At 38.6% G+C, this 20,775-nt stretch overlaps 4 protein-coding genes across 5 annotated transcripts; 1 reads left to right on the forward strand and 3 right to left on the reverse strand.

The window, feature by feature from the left end:
* The first annotated feature begins 256 nt into the window (after positions 1–256).
* On the forward strand, positions 257–8,002 carry LOC103332387 (Duplicated homeodomain-like superfamily protein). Its single transcript, XM_089053310.1, is given in 6 exon segments — positions 257–865; positions 1,394–2,257; positions 2,900–2,958; positions 2,961–3,689; positions 3,692–4,076; positions 4,750–8,002. Coding segments are annotated over 6 exon segments (5,166 nt in total). The 5' UTR covers positions 257–702; the 3' UTR covers positions 7,716–8,002.
* Positions 8,003–8,088: 86 nt separating this feature from the next.
* On the reverse strand, positions 8,089–13,221 carry LOC103332388 (Pseudouridine synthase family protein). 2 transcript variants are annotated; one of them, XM_008235123.3, is made up of 14 exons: positions 12,980–13,221; positions 12,740–12,797; positions 12,548–12,575; positions 12,412–12,458; positions 12,210–12,300; positions 11,524–11,602; positions 10,906–10,993; positions 10,637–10,721; positions 10,126–10,201; positions 9,844–9,911; positions 9,426–9,495; positions 9,153–9,231; positions 8,441–8,534; positions 8,089–8,347 (listed from the first exon to the last, which is right to left on the reverse strand). In XM_008235123.3, the coding sequence occupies exons 1-14, from the start codon at positions 13,083–13,085 to the stop codon at positions 8,222–8,224; spliced, it is 1,095 nt and encodes a 364-aa protein (XP_008233345.1). In that variant the 5' UTR covers positions 13,086–13,221; the 3' UTR covers positions 8,089–8,221. The 2 variants fall into 2 exon arrangements, with proteins under 2 accessions (XP_008233345.1, XP_008233344.1); XM_008235122.3 differs by having other exon boundaries at positions 11,524–11,689.
* Positions 13,222–13,807: 586 nt separating this feature from the next.
* Positions 13,808–16,384, reverse strand: LOC103332390 (uncharacterized). Its single transcript, XM_008235124.3, has 4 exons — positions 16,152–16,384; positions 15,220–15,376; positions 14,798–15,076; positions 13,808–14,626 (listed from the first exon to the last, which is right to left on the reverse strand). Exons 2-4 carry the CDS (start codon positions 15,352–15,354, stop codon positions 14,000–14,002), a joined length of 1,041 nt encoding a protein of 346 aa, XP_008233346.2. The 5' UTR covers positions 15,355–15,376; positions 16,152–16,384; the 3' UTR covers positions 13,808–13,999.
* Positions 16,385–17,073: 689 nt separating this feature from the next.
* Positions 17,074–20,257, reverse strand: LOC103332391 (Transcription initiation factor IIF, beta subunit). Its single transcript, XM_008235125.3, has 6 exons — positions 19,883–20,257; positions 19,285–19,393; positions 18,585–18,712; positions 18,408–18,482; positions 18,091–18,237; positions 17,074–17,522 (listed from the first exon to the last, which is right to left on the reverse strand). The coding sequence occupies exons 1-6, from the start codon at positions 20,138–20,140 to the stop codon at positions 17,403–17,405; spliced, it is 837 nt and encodes a 278-aa protein (XP_008233347.1). The 5' UTR covers positions 20,141–20,257; the 3' UTR covers positions 17,074–17,402.
* Between the last annotated feature and the right edge of the window lie 518 nt (positions 20,258–20,775).

Raw genomic sequence — 20,775 nt, forward strand, 5'->3', positions numbered from 1 at the left:
AAAAGTTTGATTGATTAGGGAATAGAAAAGTAGAAACCAACTAGAAAAAGTAAAAGATTTGATATAAATAGGGGTTATAAAAGAATATAAATAAAAAAATGAGTCACCAAAATAAAAAAAAGGATTTATTTCTAATTTAAAAAAGAAATTATATTTATTTTCGGACGTGAATTGAGATTGAAATAGAGTTTAATAGGGGCGTTGAGATCCGGATGCCAGTCTCTCTCTCAAGGCTCTCTTTGTCCCTTATCGGCTCACGGTTCTCACTTTCTCGCCCCACAGGCAGATTTTCTTGAAGCCAAGAAAGAGGAAGAAAGAGAAGGAAAATTTTCCTCAGAGGAAGAGAAGGCAGCCGAACGACGACGAGGCGGATAACAAGAGCAAACCCTAGGAGAGTCATCGTCTCCCATGGCTCACTAAACTCCTCCTATGTTTTGTTTCGTCCACGATCTGGTTTTGAAACCCTAGGGCAACCAACCGCGGCTGCGGCGCAGGCTCGAAAGGCTCTTCTACGATTTGGTTTGCAGAAAACCCTAGATTCAGTACGGTACGGATAGGCAGCTGTGAGTTCTGTTGTTTTTAGGGCGTGGAAAGGCGAAGACTTTGGTGGGCATACGGCCGAGGGAGATCTTGGCGGTGGTGTTTGGGGTTTAGAATTAGGGTTGTGAAGGTGTGGCTGCCCATGCGATTGGGTTGATTTTGATGCCGCCAGAACCATTGCCTTGGGATCGGAAAGACTTCTTCAAGGAGAGGAAGCACGAGAGGTCGGAGTCCCTTGGCTCTGTGGCACGATGGAGGGACTCGCCCCATCATGCACCTCGCGACTTCAATCGTTGGCCTTCAGCCGATTTTCGCAGACCACCAGGTATTTGTCTATCTTATTTTCAATAATCTCTCTTGTGCCTCTGTTTCTCTGCGGGCTATTTAGAATTAGAATTCTTGGCTTATGATAAATATGTATATGCACACAAACATATGTTTCATTAATTTGCTGTTCTAGGCTTGTAAATCACTTTTTGAACGGGTTGGGCTTGCTAAAACAACAAACAAAGAGAAGGGTCGGATAGACTTGATCTTTAGCCTTATGATTTTTTCATCCGTAAGCGGTTTTGGGTTTTTTCTTATGATTCAACACAGCTAATTTTGTTGTTTTAGTATTTTTTTTTGGATTTCATATCATATCCTTCACAAGTATCGTTTAGATCTGCCAACTTTCTGAGATCTGTTATGGGAAATATGTATTCTTTTTCTTTCCTTCATTTTTTCTGGAAAAAATGGTTTTTGCCTTCTTTCTGTTTTGTTCGAAATATACTCTACTTGAGTTTTGTTTGGTCTGAATACTTTGCTTGAGTTGATTGTTTTTCTTTCCTTTCCTTTTAAATATTTTCTGAAGGTCATGGTAAGCAGGGTGGTTGGCACCTATTTTCCGAGGATTCTGGTCATGGCTATACATCTTCTCGGTCTGGTGATAAGATGCTGGAAGACGAGAGCTGCCGACCATCATTTTCGCGTGGAGATGGAAGGTATGGTAGGAACAGCAGGGATAACAGAGGGTCTTACAGCCAGAGGGAATGTAAAGGTCATTCTTGGGAAACCAGCAGTGGGTCTCCAAACACTCCAGGCAGGCCAAATGACGTGATTAATGAACAAAGGACACAGGATGATATGCTGACATACTCATCTCATCCGCATTCTGACTTTGGAAGCACATGGGATCAGATTCAATTGAAAGACCAGCTTGATAGGATGGGTGGTTCTACTGGTCTAGGTGCTGGCCAGAAATGTGAGAGAGAGAACTCGTTGGGCTCAATTGATTGGAAGCCCCTTAAATGGACACGGTCTGGAAGCATGTCTTCTCGGGGTTCAGGTTTCAGCCATTCAAGTAGCTCAAAGAGCATTGGGGCCATTGATTTCAATGAAGCAAAGGTTGAGTCACAGCAGAAAAATGCCACTCCGGTGCAGTCTCCTTCAGGAGAAGCTACTACCTGTGTGACATCTGCTGCCCCATCAGAGGAAACGACTTCTAGGAAGAAGCCGCGCCTTGGATGGGGTGAGGGATTGGCAAAGTATGAGAAAAAGAAAGTCGAGGTCCCTGATGGAAGCATGAACAAAGATGGGGTTGTTTGTTCTGTTGGTAACATGGAGCCGGTCCATTCTCTGAGTTCAAATTTGGCTGATAAAAGCCCTAGAGTTACAGTTTTCTCAGATTGTGCATCTCCTGCAACTCCATCCTCTGTAGCTTGCAGTTCCTCTCCAGGTATATTGTTGCATCCTTACATTCCCTTCATGTGTTACCCTATCTTAAATTGTGACCTGATATGTGAGTGGATTTTGACAAGATTTGTGTTTTAAAATCTGTAATGTGGTGTTGGCATTATTGGTTACTTATTAATGCAAGTCAAATAGAAGTTAATATGAGATTCAGTTGATATAACTACTTGTTGCTAGAATGTGGGCGATGAAATCCTCTCCTTGATAAGGAACATCATACATGAAGCTTTTCTCATCTTGACATATTAGTATCAACGTGTTGGTTTAGTGGAATGGGAAGGGCCTGGAGGTAGAAAATTAGGAAGTACGGATTTTAAAACCTTTGGGTCTCCTTGGTTGTCCTTCTCAGTGGTTTTAGGTTGTAGTCTAAGTAATTATACTAAGTATTTTGCTTTTGTAGTATTATGTGTTCTTATTTTTTAATTTTTTAATTTTTGCTACCACACATTCTTTTTGAAACCTTCACATATCTTAGTTTTTACAAAAAATGCATTTTATATATTTTTCTGTTGGTAAGTTATCTGTTGTCTTGTTATTTTGATGCAATCCATATTGTTATGTTTATCTCTCCCTTACACATATATGTTATAGGTGCAGAAGTTTTATGATTATATCATTGTTGCAACAGGTGTGGAGGAGAAATCATTTGGCAAGACAGCAAATGTTGACAACAATAATAAAACTTTTGTGGTTCCCCTGGTCCTATGTTTCAGAGTCATCATGAGGGATTCACATTCAATTTGGAAAAGTTGGACTGCAATTCTATAGCTAATTTGGGCTCATCACTACGGGAATTGCTTCAATCCGATGACCCAAGTTCAGTGGATTCTGGTATTGTGAGGCCTACTGCAATGAACAAGTTACTTATATGGAAAGGTGAAATTTCGAAGGTGTTGGAAGTGACCGAGTCAGAAATTGATTCACTTGAAAACGAGCTTAAAGTATTGAACTCTGATTCTCGGGGCAGCTGTCCACGTCCAGCAACTTCTAGTTCTTTGCCTGTGGAGGACAATGATAAATCTTTCAAAGAACAGGTTACTGTCACAAATTTGATCACTCGGCCTGCTCCATTGCAAATTCATTCTTCTGGGGACACTGATGCGGAGAAGATGTGTCTTGGTAATGGTGACCAGGTAGAATTTTGTGGTATTGTTAAGGATGAGGATATTGATAGTCCTGGAACAGCGACGTCGAAATTTGTTGAACCATTACCTTTGGTAAAGGTGGTTTCTTCATCAGATGTGATGAGTCACAATGATTGTTCTGGGGATTTGGATCCAATTGAAACGACCAAAGGGGAAGCAAAATGCCTAGTGCCAGGAAAGTATGAAGAAAAGACTGACCTGTCTGCTTGTGGAAATAGTAGCATGCTTTTGGGTAGTGAGATAGTTGCACCTGTTTCTGGTGGTTCAGGTCTTTTTTTAGTGTAGTTGATACGATATGCGATTCTATATGTTCTTCCAATAAAGAATCTGCAAATAGATCTTTTGACGTATTTAATAAGCTGTTACCAAGAGAGCACTACAAGGTTGATATATCTGGAGTTAGTATTTCCTCATCTGGGAAGAATGATTCGTTGATCAAAGAGAAGTTCGCCATGAGGAAGCGGCGTTTAAGGTTTATGGAGAGAGTCTTAACCTTAAAATATAAAGCCTTTCAACACCTGTGGAAGGAAGACTTGCGTTTGCTTTCCATACGAAAATATCGTCCGAAGTCTCACAAAAAAATTGAATTAAGCTTGCGAGCAACAAATAATGGGTATCAGAAGCATCGCTCTTCTATTCGATCTCGTTTTTCTACACCTGGTAAGTAAATCTTTCTTCTTTATCTGTTTATTGTCATATTTTTCTCAACCTCATGTGTTCTTTCTATGAGATTGGAATAAAGTGCTTGGTTTATATGTGTTGAGTCTGTCAATGTTGATATGCTGATATCAGAACAAGAAAAATGAAAGAAAACAGTTCTGTTGTTGATGGATATGGGTGTAAGGGGACTTTAGTTTATATTTTCAATGCTGCTTAAGCTTTCTTGTTTTTTTGTTTCTGTGCTCTGTGTTGCATTTGATTTTATTTCTCTTAGTGTTTGAACATGGTTATGAAATATTAATTATGCTTGAGGAACTGGTAATGCCTCCTTTATGCCTTTTTTATGTTTCACTATTGTTGTCTTATGGTATGCTGGTACCAAAACAAGAGAAATGAAAAAAACCAGTTCTGTTCTTGATAGTAATCAAGTGATTAACTTTGACGATTAATGCATTATTCTTGCCTAGGCGGCATGCATGCTGACCTCTGGTGACATGGTTCTCACTAATTTTCCCTGTATTAACATTAGTGGTTAGTACTGGAAAAAAAAAAATAAATTTGATGCTTTGTGATTTTTGTTGGTGTAATCCTTTGAGAACAAATATCTCTGCATTTTTGTTGTGTTTTTCTGTTGAAACATTTTTTGATCACATTTTTCAATTTTTGTTTTCAGCAGGAAATCTGAGCTTGGTCCCGACTACAGAGATCATTAATTTTACCAACAAGTTGCTGTCAGATTCCCAAGTCAAGCGTTATAGGAACTCATTGAAGATGCCAGCCTTAATCTTGGACAAGAAGGAGAAGATGGTGACGAGGTTTATTTCTAGTAATGGCTTAGTTGAAGATCCCTGTGTTGTTGAGAAGGAAAGGGCATTGATGAACCCATGGACGCCAGAAGAGAAAGAGCTGTTCATTGAAAAGCTTACCACATGCGGGAAGGATTTCAGAAAAATTGCTTCTTTTCTTGATCATAAGACAACTGCTGACTGTGTTGAGTTCTACTACAAACATCACAAATCTGTTTGTTTTGAGAAAACAAAGAAGAAGGCTGATATGACTAAGCAAGGAAAGTCTTCAGCTAAGACCTACCTAATTTCAAATGGGAAAAAATGGAATCGTGAGATGAATGCTGCTTCCCTTGATATTTTGGGTGCTGCTTCTGCAATCGCAGCTCATGCCGATGGTAGCACGAGATCTCGACAGGCATATTCAGGAAGGTTATTTTTGGAAGGGTACAGGAATACTAATCCATCACGAGGTGATGACACCACTGTCGAAAGGTCTTGCAGTTTTGATGCGATTGGGAATGAAAGAGAAACAGTTGCTGCTGATGTTTTAGCAGGTATATGTGGCTCGCTGTCATCTGAGGCTGTGAGTTCTTGCATCACTAGTTCTATTGATCCTGGTGAGGGTTACCGAGAATGGAAGTGCCAGAAAGTGGATTCACTAGCGAGGCGACCTTTGACACCTGATGTTATGCAGAATGTTGATGATGAGACTTGCTCAGAGGAAAGTTGTGGAGAAATGGATCCTTCTGACTGGACAGATGCAGAGAAGTCTAGCTTTATACAGGCAGTGTCATCCTATGGCAAGGATTTTGCTATGATCTCACGATGTGTTCGAACAAGGTCCCAACATCAATGCAAGGTTTTCTTTAGTAAAGCTCGGAAGTGCCTTGGGCTTGATTTGGTACATCCTGTGGCTGGAAATGGAACATCTGTTGGTGACGATGTTAATGGAGGTGGGAGTGATACTGAAGATGCCTGTGTTCTGGAAACTGGTTCAGGTATTTCCAGTGATAAGTCAGGGTGTAGAATGAATGAGGACATGCCGTTGTCTGTCATTAACATGGATGATGAATCTGATCCTGCAGAGACCATGAATTTGCAAACAGGTCCACTTAGATCAGAGGAAAACAATGTAATGGGACAATTAGATCATGAAGGTGGTCAGACACTCAAATCTCTGGCGTCTGATGCATTAGAGGCGGAGGATAGGCCTAATCTAGTTTTGGAAGATGCCGATTGTGTAAGAGATGCCCAGAGAAGTCGAGTATTCTCTGCAGATGCTCTGAAAGATGATGTGGCTGAAAAGGGAATATTAATTGCAGAATCAGAACCTGTTGGTGGGGGAATCAACTTTGACCCAACTAATCCTGGCATGGATGGGGAAAAATTGATGGGTGAACATTCTTCTGATGGCAATACAGATACAAGCAGATGCAGCCTACCAGGTTCAGTACACGATTCTAATTCAAGTGGCAATGCTTCTGCCCTGGCTGGTGGTGGTTCTTGTTCAGGTTTCAGTCTTAACCCCGAGTGCCTGCATCAAGTTTCGGTGGGGCTGAATTCTATGCAAAAGCCTTCTGTCATCTCAATGCCGAATGAGAATCGTCATGCTCCTGCAGATTCTGTGTCACAAGATTCTGCTAAAATTGAATGCGAGAAAGCCTTTAACCAAGATAGGTTGTCGTCAACCCTGGATCTACAGGAGGGTAGAGAGCCTAAATCTGTTGGGATAGATGAGTGTCACCAGCACTTACCCGGTCTTCCAGTATATACAAATGTTGAATCCTCCCAGGTTCTCAAGGGCTATCCATTGCAAATGGCAACCAAGAAAGATACTAATGGGGATGTAACGTCCGGTAATTTATCTGAAGTTCAAAACTTTTCAAAGCCAGACAGGAAGATCAATGGTCATTATATGACGAAAGATGGCTTTCTGCAATTTGGTAACTGTAGGCCGCAATGTTCAGAGGTTGATTTTCCCCTTGCTCCCCAAAAGGTAGAACAACCAGTTGGCCCTCCAAAAGCCCATTCATGGAGTTCGTCAGATTCAGATAAACCAAGCAAGAATGGTGATGTGAAACTGTTTGGCAAAATACTCAGCAATCCATCATCCCTGTCCAAGTCAATTTCCAACATCCATGAGAATGAAGAAAAGGGAGCTCACAACCATAAGTTAAGCAACACGTCATCTAACCTAAAATTCACTGGGCATCACAATGCTGATGGAAATTCTTCTCTCCTGAAGTTTGATTGTAGTAGTTATCTGGGGATTGAGAAGGTTCCCAGGAGGAGTTATGGTTTTTGGGAAGGGAATAAAGTGCATTCTGGTTATCCATCTTTTTCTGATTCAGCTATCTTGCTGGCCAAGTACCCTGCAGCATTTGGCAACTTTCCTACTACCTCTTCCAAAATGGAACAGCAGCCATTGCAGGCGGTTGTCAAGAACAACGATCGGAATATTAATGGTGTATCAGTTTTTCCTTCCAGGGAAATTAGTGGCAGCAATGGAGTTGTGGATTACCCGGTTTTCAGTAGGAGTCGGGATGGTGCTAAAGTGCCCCCATTTACAGTAGATGTGAAGCAGCAGCAGCGGCAAGATGTATTTGATATGCCAAGACGAAATGGGTTTGATACAATTTCGAGTTTACAGCAGCAAGGAAGGGGGATTGTTGGGATGAACGTAGTAGGGAGGGGAGGGATCCTTGTAGGGGGTCCATGTACCGGTGTTTCAGATCCCGTTGCTGCCATAAGAATGCATTATGCAAAAACTGAACAGTATGGGGGTCAGCCGGGGAGCATGATTAGAGAGGAAGAGTCCTGGAGAGGAGGTAAGGGTGATGTAGGAAGGTAGTAGATGTTGCAGAGGGCCTTTGGAGAGGCCCTCAGTGGCAAATTATTTATTTGCTGCGCCCTGTATAATAGGTTTTTTTGTGTTCAGTCAGTGACATGATAGGGCAATGGACGGTTTAAAGTCCCCGTCTTTTTGGTAAAATGCTTTTTAGGTGCTTGTAATATTGCAGCAGCTTTGTATTTGTTGTATTTTATGGAAAATACAGAAATAAACTGCAAAAGTTGGGAGGGATGGATTTATTCCAGTTCACGAGCTCTCATCTGACGTCTTTCCCTTGTTCTTTTCTACATCTCTTCTCCATGTTTTGTTTTATGTGTTTTACTTTACTTGGGGAGTGAGACGTCACTCATTCTTTTATCAACCAACTTCAGGGTTTGGTAAAACTCCTTTTTAGTATAAACAACTCACAATTTGCTTTGGCATGGTTCTCTAAGGGAAAACTTAACTCTAGGCAAATACAAGGGAATGTATGCGTCTAAACTTCCAAGTCTTGGCAAGGAAAGTCTTCAAGGAAACCTGTTGAATGTGCACTCTCCATCTGCAGCATTCTTGGTATTGGTAGTGCTAACAAGTTCTTCGGTCTCTTGCTGAGTTCGGAGAATAGCCGGAAGTGGTGCTGTAACTTTGATTACCTGCAAATAGATACCAAAAACTTGACTATTATAAAAAATAGAAGATGCACAGCATCCTTTAATAGAAGTAGCAATCGTTGTTTGAACCTTTACCTCATTGGATGATGGGTGTGAGAGAATCACTTGATGAGCGTGCAAGTTGTAGCCACAATCTCCTGGAACAGGCTTTGTAGGCCTCAGGAACCCTCTGCATGCAATGTGAAATAAAATGCAACTCGTATCAAAATGGAGAAGAAAAAAAAATAACGTTATTTTAATATCAATATCCGTTTTGTACATTGACAAACACCAAAAGAAACCACGCAAATTCCTCCATGATAGTGTCTACAATAGGGTGAGCATCCACAATCATGCTCCTTATTTTTTAGTTAAAATTTAGCCAAAAACACTATAAAGCTATTTTAGCAGCTTCTTATAAAATTTCAACCCCAACCATGCTCTCTAGTTTAGGGAATCATAAAGATTTATTCTTTTTTTAGTTTAGCATAAATGCTCCCTCTTCATATAAAATAATAATAAAAAATAGTTAACATTAAATAGTTACTTAAAATAGCATTAAAGTAAAGCAACATTTAATTAAAGGGAGCCACTAGGAGTCCTTTTTCTCTCCTCAGATTTAGGAGCTCCTAAAGGTCCCCATATTTTAGGAGTTGGATAAAGAGCATGGTTGGAACTTGGCGATGGGTTTTCTCACTTCCTCCCTAAATTTTATCTAAGGAGGTGGTTTAGGAAGTCCATTGTAGATGCTTTAATAGTATGATGAAAAACCCAGAAAAGAATGCTCTATATCACAATAACTGCATACCCATCAACTGCAAAACTCTCATCTACAAAGTCAGAATCTAAGCACTTTGGTTGTCCACCAAGAACGTAAAGAGGATCTCCTGTTAAAAAGAAGAAGGGATTTCTTAAGCATTCAACTAGTCCAAGCAATAATACAGCTAATTCACAACTACAGTCGATATGTAGGTGCAACCCCAACCAGCACCTTGCAAATTAACAAATATGTGGGAAATGAGGATGTGAGGTTTCTCAAACCCAGGGCCTCCTAGAACCAGAGTTTGATTAAAAAGTTTACCTAACAAAGGATGTCCTATGTAAGAAAGATGGATACGAATTTGGTGTGGCCTCCCTGACTGAATCTCAACCTGTTAAACATATCAGTGCGCTAAAGTAAGTTCTAAAATTCCAAAAGAAAACGAAAAAGAAAAAAACACAACCTGACTTCCTTGCCCATCGTAAATTTCAGATATCTTTTTTGTACTTATCATAATCATTAGGTCTTGTGGTTAATAGAAAATCAAGTTGACTTTCGAATGTTGGTTTATGTTTCATCCCCAGATTCCCTCCCTTCCATACAATAGTATTGCTAATATGGTGTTCGAGTTAAGCCATCAATAAATTTATCATTCATGAAAACAAAACAGATGGATATAATCATATAAGAAAAGCCTATATATGTATTTCTGTAGTTTAAACTGGTAAAACTGGAGTACCTGGACCAGTGTTCGGTTTTTATGAATCTCTCTCTCAAGAACTTCAACTTTACTCAGAGCTGGTTTTCCTGGTTACGAGAAAAAAATTACAGAGAGGGATAAGTATGATGGGATAGAATAGATTGTTTTCTGCATGAGACACTCAAGGGAAAGGGTGACCAGTGCAAGATAGCACAGGCATGACTTAAAGATTGCCATTTTCTTTCTAAATCATGGTGTAGCAAATGGAGGGAGCTTACAGAAATCAAAATTCATTCAGTACATTAGAGAACGCAAATATACCTGTGGCAGAAGCAACATACAGCCCTTTAGCCACACCAGGATATCGCACCACTCCAATTGGCTGTTTGACAATTACCTATAGTAATTTCACATCAATCACACAATCTATTTGGATGTATAGTTAGAGTAAATATCCTTGAAGAAGACAGCCAAAAAATAAACAAAAAGGAAGACCACTGGTCCCAAGAAACCATCAATTTAAATTGAGACTAGAGACAACTAGAAGTCAAATTACTAATAAACATAGGATGTTAAGATTGGTGGGCTGCAATGGATAAGACAGGAAAAAAAATGGCATTAGAAGCTAATAAATAGATTTGCAAGTTATTATAAGCTACCATTGGTTGAGTCCTACCTGAAGACTTTGCCCTAAAGACCACTTAGAGTATTTTCCTAAGTCAAATAAGGTATGGAAACAGTATATGAATGCTTTCTTTGAGATATAAACCACGCACAAACTGACATTAGTCATAGTAGCTCACACTTCAGCAGTACTTCACAAGGATGTTACCTTATCTTCACAAAGTATCCCAGTCACTAGTGCCCGGTATATCTTTGAGATTTTCCTCACTGCATGCGCCTCCATGGAGGTATTACTGCATTGATATTGTAGATGTCATAGGCAAAGTCAAAAAGATTATGACCCAAGTGAAAGAAATCTTAAGTTTACATAGAGAATCGGATATTATCTCATTGTGATTACTCACAATGTTTTCATTCTTCAAAAAAGGGGAAGCTAAAAGCAGATGTGAGCAAGATGGAATAGGTCATTTCTCTAACCTGTCATCTCCAATATTAGATGTCCCATCAGCAAAGTATGCTGCAAGTTGAGTTTTGGCATGCTTCGTCTTTGCACAGAGTAATATTCCTAAAACCATATGAGACCAGTCAACAAGAAGAATATCAAGAAGTATAACCATTTCTGTTAGTAACCATAACAATGAACAGATTTGTGAGAAGAGCTGGAAAGTGAGCAACGCACAGTGTACAAAGGATTTTGTTATTTATAAATGTTATCTAGTGAGAAACAATGAACAAAGCATGAAGTTTTGCATCTTTACAAGTTAAAAATGGGCTCAGAAATATGACATCTATCTGCAATGAAGCCTAAAACAGAAAAAGCAAAGGAAAACTATGTATACTAACATGAAACTTCTCGAGACACGGTGATAAAACAAATTATGTCTAATGTTTTAATGAGCATTAATAGGTACTTATGAATATTTTCAAGGCCTTGATGAGTATGGGTTGTGAGCTTAATTCAATTAGTTAGATAGAGCATGCATCCAAATCATCTCATGTCCACAGCCATATATACGAAAACTTAGCCACAGTGATTGAAAAGAAAGAAAAAAAAAGGACCTCATTATTTTATTCAGCATTGGAATTCATGGGTACCTGAAGTGCCTCTTCCTAAGCGGTGAACAGGAACAGGATGTGGTTCTTGGCACGATAAGGGAGAGATCTTCTTTGTTGCCTGCCAAAGGAGCTGTGTGAGAACTGTCCGTTGCTGGAAAAGACCTCCAGGTAAAACTTGCAGGCCAGAAGGCTTATTTAGAGCAATCTGAATTCATTAGTACAACTTCACGTCAACAGCAGTCATCAAAAAAATGGATGAAAACAAACAATACACATTATATGCAGAGAAACCATACATAACTCCAATGCTTTATTTCATGAAAACAAAATTCTCAGACAAAAACAAATCTTGAATTATTTCAAAGAATCAAAGAAAATAATTCTTATGTTCGAACCTGTCCATTCCAAATTCTCATGCATTTATAAAATAAATAAAAAAATACCAGTAACACTGATAGCATTCACCTAAATCTTTTACAGTGCACAACTTCCATAATTTCAATTGTGGAAGTTAAGTCCATAATCTTTTACATTCCATTTTTTGCATTCACCTAAATAATATAAAATGAGTTGTTTAAAACAGTATTAAAACAGTGAATCTACTTGAGGCCAGTTGTTAAACATCACTAATCTTGATGAAAAGAAGCAAATATAGACACAGCAACGAAGATGAAAGATATGATCCAACACACAGAAACGATCACTAACCACGGTGAGACATTTACCATATCATCATCCTCATATAGAACCTCCAGCAAGTATGGCGCATCGGGCTCTCTCCACGGAAGCCTATGATAGACCAATTCCAAACCGACCCTAAATAAATTGATTATGTTGAATGAAAAAAAAAAACCATAAGAATCTTCTATATGCATAAGAGCAGACATAGAATATAAAGCCATATAGCATCCATCAAACAAACAACACCTGAGGATCGTACTGGGATCTTTAACAACTTCGCCATCAACTGTTATCTGTAGACCAACAAATAAAGCTGAGAATTTCCAAAGCATGCGTTTCCATTTCTCATAACAAACTTTTCCATGATTTTCAATATTCAAACCTGTCCGTTCCGAATTCTCTGCAACCAACTGCAAAACTATCATCAGCACAGATTTTTATATTGGTTCGTCAAAAAAAGCATATTTTTGATTGCTTAAAACACCAAACTCAATTCTCCAAGCAAACAACAGAGGATAGAAAGCAAAGAAAGCAAGAGCAATTTGGCAGAAGTTGGCATAGGCTGCCTGCTTACCCTTGTAGAGGAGCTGAGTTCTTATACTTGCTCGAGTAGAACTCGATCAGTGTCAGTTCTATAATTTACACCAACACTAGGAGTCAAATTCAGAGAAAGAAAACGACAGTGAAGTTTAAATCCAAAAAAGCATCGATTTTTAGAGCATGGACTGCGTTTGGATGCTGAGAAAATGCAGTAAAGGAAAAAATATATAGAAAAGGCTATCTTTATCTTTGAGAAGAGGGAGAGAAAGAGGACCAGAATCGGAGGCTCGAACGACGTCGTTGTAGAGCAGGCCGTGGTTGAGATCGGGCCATGGCAATCCGAATGTCTGAGGCTGACGTGTTGGTGAAGAGCTGGACATTGTAACTTATGCAATTCAATTTTCAACCCAGAAAGAAAGAAAAGAAAGTGACTTTCAGTGAAGAATGGCTGCTGCCTTTGCCCGACGTCGTTCCCGGGTCGGTTTCCGACCCGCCACTGAACTGACTTCTCCAAAAGTTTGTTGCCCGACTGTGACTAATGTGAAATTTTGAGTTTTGCCGGTATGACTTTTACCGCTACAAACGGAAAAAAAAAATATGGAAATTTCATTTGTTAACAATAAATTTTTAGGGACTCTTGTCTATTCAACCAGCTATGTATAAGAGCATTCACTTTGCATCTGAAGTTTTATGTTTAATTCTTTCCTTTGCATTTGCTTGTGCATTCGAAATTTTATGTTCGATTCTTTCCTTTTATAATAAATAGATTTGATTGCAAGGTTGTTACAAATTTAAATAAATGAAAATTAACTATTATTTGATAAATACTCTAGCCATGTGACCATTTTGATTAGGTCTTTCTAAACCTTTAATTTAAATCTCATGAACAATAATTGTTGATGTATAATGATTCAAACTTGTATGGTAGTGGATAAGAACCAAATTAACCAATATTGAATTTTCTAGTTTAGACTAGATTACCTTGTACAACTATTACAGCTCATTTCCATCCCATCTCTCCACTGGATACAGGTCACATAGCCAAATACATACTCAAAATGCAAACAAATTTGGACAGTTGACCCAAATTGGACGGGAACAATAAAAATAAGGAAATAACTTTGATAAACAAATAAATAAAAAAAATTCGTGATTCGCATGATACATTTATTCTTCTCTTAAGTCTTCAAAAGACAAAGACTCTGTTTAGAGGCACAAATGAACTTAGTACAGAGTAGTCTCTGTCAAAATACATTGAAATGATGGATCAATGCCATCAAAATTCCAATAACAATCAGCAGAACACATCGGTTGATGAAGAAGGACGCGTAACCTGAAGAGCAACTGAATTCCACTCCTCAATGTCATTGCAGTGACCAGTTTTCGCTTTAAGCACCTGTAACTCGCTTGTCCCACCAACAGAGGTTTCAGTCAGAGACAATTTTTTGGCAGCCACTGCCTTCAGCCGGTATCGCTCTGCTCTTGAGCCAATGACCTGTCCTAGCACTGATGCTGCAATGGTAAAAGCCATGGCTGATTTAGGCATCAGCACAGACTTCCGAAGTATGGCTATGAATGGAACAGCTGCATGCACAGCAGCAAACCAAGATGGTGAGAATTTCTTGGTGTGCTCCCTCCATACCCCTAAAGGAACATTGGCTGCCATGCCCAACGCTCCAATCACAAGTACTTTTTCAGGAAGGGGTTGTGGGCGGAGGTTCTTTGCAAATGCAGTTCGTGCCAGAGCTGCTCGGGCTGCAACTATTGCTGGTGGGCACTTAATTTTCATGCCTGGAGGGGGCTGAAAAGCCTTTGCAACAAGCGGAATTACACCACTAACAGCGCGGTATGACTTTGCAATTGGACAGCTTCCGGATTGCAGCCACTCATTACTTAAAGCCTCGTGATTAGAATTTCCTCCCTGAAACATCAATTCCAAATATAATAAGCAACGGAAAAAAAAAAAAAAAAAACTTGTCTAATGATATGAAGTAAAAAAATTCAACAAAATCACAAGAAATTTCAAAACTTATAATATGTCAATTACTCAGCAAGCTGGGAAATTTGTAGTGTGAAACAACAATCAATTTACCTTTGAAGAAGAATCTTTTTTGGAGGACCGTTTCTGATTCTTCCACTTCTCAGAGAATGCATCAAAGCTGAATGGCCCTCCAAAGGATGAGAGACTGATAGTGGCTGCCTTTGCAGCTAATGGATTAAACATGGATGGGGCTGGTTGAGGCTCAACTATGTTAGAATGCACAAATGATCTTCCAGAAAGGGGGACTACTCCATCACTCCCATGGAAAAGCCTAAATGCCATGTCAAAATTGGGACCATCTTCAAAAATTGGACCTTTGCCGCTGCGTCCCTGATCAAGAAAAGTAGAAAGTAGTATCAGAAAATGGCTCAATTTCAATCAAGCCAATAGGAGATGCAAATAACCAAAAGTACGCCTACAGTAGTATAGAAAACAATAGAAGATGCAAATCATCGAAAGGAAATATAACTTACAGGCACTGGGAAGGCCAAGGATGAGGCAAAGGAAAAATTGGTGGGCTCATTGATGTTTCTCAAAAAGGGGCATCTGAGAATATCTAGGTCAGAAGGCACACAATCTTCATTTGCAACTTTGAAAAAGGAATCCATTCCTAATGTGGAGAAAAGTAACCTGTAAAACGAGGTAAAATGCATAATCAATAACTCCTGCTTAGTACGAAGAGTAAGAAAACACATGCTTCTAAATGTTACCAAAAATATGAACATGCCTATCATCAGATATTGATGCTGCATCTAAGGTAAACAAATAGTCATCACATAATAAAGTTGTCAACATTTTCTTGCAAACCCGAGCATCCAATCCAGGTCTCAGTCAAGATTAAGAATCATCGCCAACATAAAAACCAAATTTTCTCAAAATTCTAAACCCACCCACAAGCCAAAATCGATAGATATGATTTGGTCAAATGGATAGTCATCGAAAAAGCTTATTCTGAAGTTGAGAAAATGCTATGCTTAGAACAAGAACTAAAAGAAAGTCAAGAACCACAGTTAATTGAAAATCAAAATCACGACTTTCCTCAATCTTTACTTAATAATACAAAATCTGTCACCAAAATAACGATCTTGATTAAATTACGGAAAATCCATCAATTTAGACCAGTTAAGACTCGAGTTCAACATCAATTGGAAATCGTCGGAAATCGTCAAGATTCCATTTCCCAGAAAAATATTATGCTGAAACAAATCATCCAACTCATGTTAAACCTCTTAAAACCCATCAATTTACTCCATCCAAATACATCAATTTAAACTGAAAATCAAACAAGATTACCAACAAAATCAAGAAAGACAACAACTTTGAAGAATACAATGCAATTCACGAAGGCGTCAATTCCAAACCAGAAAATTACAAGAACCCAAAAGCAACAAGATAGAAATCGTACCTTGAGAGAGGTTTTGCGAAGGGAAGATTGGAAGACAGAGAAAGCGAGAGAGAGAGAGAGAGAGAGAGAACAAGAAGAAAAGATGAGGAAAGGTATCGGTGGTGTTAGGTGGAACCGAAATTGACTTTCGTTGGGGAAAATGAGAGAGATGGCTCAGAAGGCTTAAGATTAAGAAGACGACGTCGTGGTGAGCACACGCTTTTTTACTCGGATGGAGCTCCCCAAGTTGGAATGGGAAAAGAATTCGGTTTCGGACCGGTTTTGGTTATTCGGGTCCAATCTATGACGTGGTAAGTTGTTGAACGTCTTTGATAGCGGGGCCCACCCGAGTCCAAGTCCAAGTCGCTGTTGGTGTGTACACCACGTGCCTTTTTTCATTTTTGTGTGGAGTGGATGAATTGCATTTTTGTTTTATTAAATAAATTAAAAAAACTATTTCATAATTTCTTGTCAGGGTTTTTTCATGGAAGCATGTGTTGGTGTGTTTAGCAATTGTGAGAGACGTGTTTCACAATTTTTTTGGCAAATCACGTTTTCACTAAAATTTGGAGCTTTATGATCGCTCACTTGAGTAGAGTCAGTTAAATCCCATATTGATTCTTAAGTTTTGTTTACATGTTTAATTTAATTACGATCTCAGATAAAAGAGTAACGCCTCTTAATTATTTGAGTTATAGAAACTCGTTTTTTTAATATAAAATTTAACATAGAGGACAACAACGAAGGCGTCCACAAATCCCACGTCACTGCTGAAGTAAGATTTGATTCTAACCTCTTCAATTGACTTTGTCATAGATTGTATTATTCAGGCAGTTATACTTTAAGTCATTGACCAAAACAATAAAGCAAAACAGATTATTTGTTGTTTTAAATTTTATAATCCCCAAGTCTAACCATTTTTACTGAATCTCAGTCAAACTCATACAAAAAGTCATCTGATAATGCCAGTGGCTGAGTGCATTTTCATATTACAAAAAGGAAATGTAAATGACACAGGAACGTCTCTAAATCATGTGAACAAAAGAAGGCTGACTGCTAATTGTATACAAAGATATGAAAGTGCATACTTCAAATGATGATTATATGCCCATGAAATCCTAAACCTACAATCTTAGACAAAAATTCCAGTTCTCTGCTAAAAAGAAGGGTCAGGTCAGTAGCCTAAGAAGAATGGAACTAGCAATTATCAGTAACAGAGGCCTTTGGCTGGGAGATGTCTGTGTCTGCAAAAGTTAACCTATATCATACAACCTATTCGGGAGTTGGCTCCTCGACAGATTTCCTGTATTCTGGTTTCAGCTCATACGTCCCTTGATTAGCTCCCTTGTTGTTGTAAACACAAAGTTCCTTAAGTATGTCTTTCAAGAATTGCTGCAAAGGGACAAATTCATAAGAACAGTCACATTTCCAAAAGTAGGAGTAGAATGATGATATAACGAAAAGCTTACAGTTAATCAAAGATCATCAGGTTATTAGTGTGTTACAAGTTCAAAGGATAAGTTTCTTATCTAGCTGCCTTTAAATTATGTTTTTCCCACTTAAATGTATATGGGATTTAGTTTCTTGATTCTGCTCATCTTCTATATTTAACCATGTGTAATGCATTCATCTCACTATCTCTCATACTTCCATTAGTAAAAGTAGCATTATGATTGCCTAATTTTGTGCTATTTAACAGGGAGGATGTCTTCAAATTTCCTCTGGAAAATTTTCAGCAATTTTCCTTCTCAATATTTAGTAAGGTGTCTGTACGAGGATATTCAGTAACTTTCCTTGTCAATAATGCGATGCATGTATGTATATTGTATATGCAAGTAACAAGATGGGTCTTATATTAATCTGGAAAAGGACAGATTAAGATAGTGATTTTAATATTAAGATTCAATGGGGGAAGACTTATAAATCATGCAGAAAGAAATAACCAGAAAACATAACATACTTCTGGTTGATCTGTTTCTTGGATCAGTTGTCTTAACGTCCAATTTGGTTGCCTTTCGAAGAGCTTAAACATAATGGCTTCCATTTCTCCACGGTCCCTCCTTGTTCTTTTCATGTCTGACCCCTTTGTTGGCATTTTCTTCTTTTCCTATATGAAAGACAATTCTTCTTATGCTTAATACTTAATGGTGGATAATCAATACTAAAATCAAATGCCAACATACAAATGCAGTCCCAAATAATGTGATTGTCCCATGGAAAGCATGGAACACTTTTACTCAGGAACAATATGTACAAAAAGAAGGTGGTTTTACGTACGCTGGGTCCAGGAGCTACAAAACCAATCATCCCTGGCATAGGCCTCATATGAGCCCCATTGTCATTGTCAATCACCTGAAAATTGGAAAAAAGGGACAAATTAGTGATTATACTACTGATAGCTATTAGATTACCGAAATAGAGTGTGAGAAAAATATATAAAGTAATCCAAGGAACCTGAATCTTTCTGTTTTTCATATACTTTTTCGTCCGTTCACGGCAAAGTTTCCCATAATTCTCAAGGTTCTCATTATGGGGCTTCATATCAAATTTGTTCAAAATTTTCCCCTCCACAGATAACTTTCCTACGGTCACAAAAGAATTTCACACATTCAGTTGAGAGTGCACAATGGACAGCTAAAGTTAATACGTGCGTGCAGCTCTGTTGAAGTAATATAACCCCAATCAATTTTTAACATATGTTTCTGATATCCAGTATCACACCTTGTAAGCATATCTTTCCGCTAAAATAAATTGAAGAGTTAGAACTAACAAGAACCTAAACTAGAAATATGTGATACTAAAATGTAGCCGAGAAGAAATTGAATTCCAATCTCAAATTTAAAAAGCCTAACCCAGAAACTTGGGTATTTTCATTTCTTTGTGGCACTAAAAGCTGATTTCCCAACACAAAACCATGGAAGCCAACAGTGTTATTCTTCTCTACCTATGATGCAACAATCTGTTGGATGTAGCATTTACCATTTTAACTGAAGTAAAAAACCATCAATTTTTAAATGCTAGCTTTTGACAAAAATAAAGAGCAGAAAAGTTTAGCATGATGTCAAGTGGATACCCAACTAGGATAGAAGCATCAATATGTCAAGCCAAATGCATTTCAGTAAAGAAAAGCCACAGAGGAAAGAGGCATACTTACCTTGTGATAACTCAGAAAACACAGACATTGGAATGAAGTCTTTAGACATATCCAAAGAGTAACACTTGGGCATATTTCCAGATTCAGTGGCCGCCAGTTCCATGGTGAACTGCATTTTAACAACTTATGTAAAGGAAAGGGCAACAAAAGAGGATATCTACATAGATGAGTGATACTATCATACTACAAAGATGAAGACTTTAACCCAAAACTTTGCAGAACAATAAAAATTGATAGAAAAGCCAAGACCTGGGTCATGAAAACCTAACTTGTAAATTGGGTTTGGAGATAAACACATAAAGAGCTGAACTCTATAAAACCCACATCATGAAAATTCTTAACCCCAAAATGAAAACTTTGGGAAAAATGATAAAGAAAGAAAAAAAAAAACAAGAAAATGAGCAACAAAACCCAGCAACAGAAAATCCATAGAAAAGGGCATGCATAGGATCAAAGACCGAAGCTTTATAAACAAGAAAATGCACAAGAATTACAAAGATTATGACTGAAACAACAATGCATGCACAAAAAAGTAAAAACCCAAAAGGGAAAAACGTCCACTTTTTGAGTTGTCAAGTAAATGGAAAAGAAAAAGTACCTGAGGAGAGGAAGAGTCCTCATTGGAGTTAAGGGGGTCAATGGAGAGAACGACCTTGGCCACAGGGCGAGAAGACTGCTGATCAGATGGAGAAGAAGCAGAGGCAGAAGTGGAGGAGGCGTCAGGCTTGAGACTTTTAGCGACGAGCGGAGGGCATTTCATGAGCCAAACAGCTCGCTCTGCTCTGGTCGTCTCCAAAGGCCCATTGGCATTGTTGTTGTTGCTGCCTTGTCGCTGCTGCTGCTTTTGGTCTTCCATGTTGGCGCCACAGCCACAGGGTTCTTTGTTTATTTGTTGAGCTTTTTAGCTCGAGAGAACGAAAACAAACGGTTTTTCCGGATCTTTCTCCAACAGTATGCTTTTGCTGCCTCGGAACTGGGGGCCATTGGGTTTTATTTATATAATATGAGATATGAAATGGACTCTATTTTCGTTTACTCGTAATTTTTTCTCTCTTTCTATTTTTGTTCTCGGGTGATTTTATTTGTGACAATCGATAGCTCTAAGTGACAATCGAATCGAGTTGACTCATCGATTCAAGTACTCATCGATTCAAGTCGACTCATGGATTCGTATAACTCTGTCCCAATTTATAGCACTAAGTGACAATCGAATCGAGTCGACTCATCGATTCAAGTACTCATCGTTCAAGTCGACTCATGAATTCGTATAACTCTGTCCCAATCCATAGCACTAAGTGACAATCGAATCAAGTCGACTCATTGATTCATCTAGTGTTGAAATCATATCATTTCAGTTAGTGTTAAATACTTTGATTTGTTTAAATAATCGTGTGGAATGGCCTAACCAAAACCCGACCTATTTATTTAATTGTGGACATGTGTTAGGCATTAGTCATACATGGTAGAGCATGAACAGAACAATATCCATTT

This window comes from Prunus mume, linkage group LG5 (assembly GCF_029339155.1).
Source record: "Prunus mume cultivar Tortuosa linkage group LG5, ASM2933915v1, whole genome shotgun sequence".
In the NCBI taxonomy this organism is placed as follows: domain Eukaryota; kingdom Viridiplantae; phylum Streptophyta; class Magnoliopsida; order Rosales; family Rosaceae; genus Prunus; species Prunus mume.

Excerpts from the sequence above, each read along its gene's own strand:
- LOC103332388 (XM_008235122.3), bottom strand. The coding sequence starts at position 13,085 with ATGTCCAGCTCTTCACCAACACGTCAGCCTCAGACATTCGGATTGCCA. Across the intron at positions 9,496-9,843 it reads AAAACCGAACACTGGTCCAG|GTTGAGATTCAGTCAGGGAG; the intron begins GTACTCCAGTTT and ends TATGTTTAACAG. Across the intron at positions 9,232-9,425 it reads CATAGGACATCCTTTGTTAG|GAGATCCTCTTTACGTTCTT; the intron begins GTAAACTTTTTA and ends TCTTTTTAACAG.
- LOC103332391 (XM_008235125.3), bottom strand. The coding sequence starts at position 20,140 with ATGGAAGACCAAAAGCAGCAGCAGCGACAAGGCAGCAACAACAACAAT. Across the intron at positions 19,394-19,882 it reads AGGACTCTTCCTCTCCTCAG|TTCACCATGGAACTGGCGGC; the intron begins GTACTTTTTCTT and ends GTTAAAATGCAG. Across the intron at positions 18,238-18,407 it reads TTGTAGCTCCTGGACCCAGC|GAAAAGAAGAAAATGCCAAC; the intron begins GTACGTAAAACC and ends TCTTTCATATAG.
- LOC103332390 (XM_008235124.3), bottom strand. The coding sequence starts at position 15,354 with ATGGATTCCTTTTTCAAAGTTGCAAATGAAGATTGTGTGCCTTCTGAC. Across the intron at positions 15,077-15,219 it reads CCTTGGCCTTCCCAGTGCCT|GGACGCAGCGGCAAAGGTCC; the intron begins GTAAGTTATATT and ends TTTCTTGATCAG. Across the intron at positions 14,627-14,797 it reads AAAAAGATTCTTCTTCAAAG|GGAGGAAATTCTAATCACGA; the intron begins GTAAATTGATTG and ends TTGATGTTTCAG.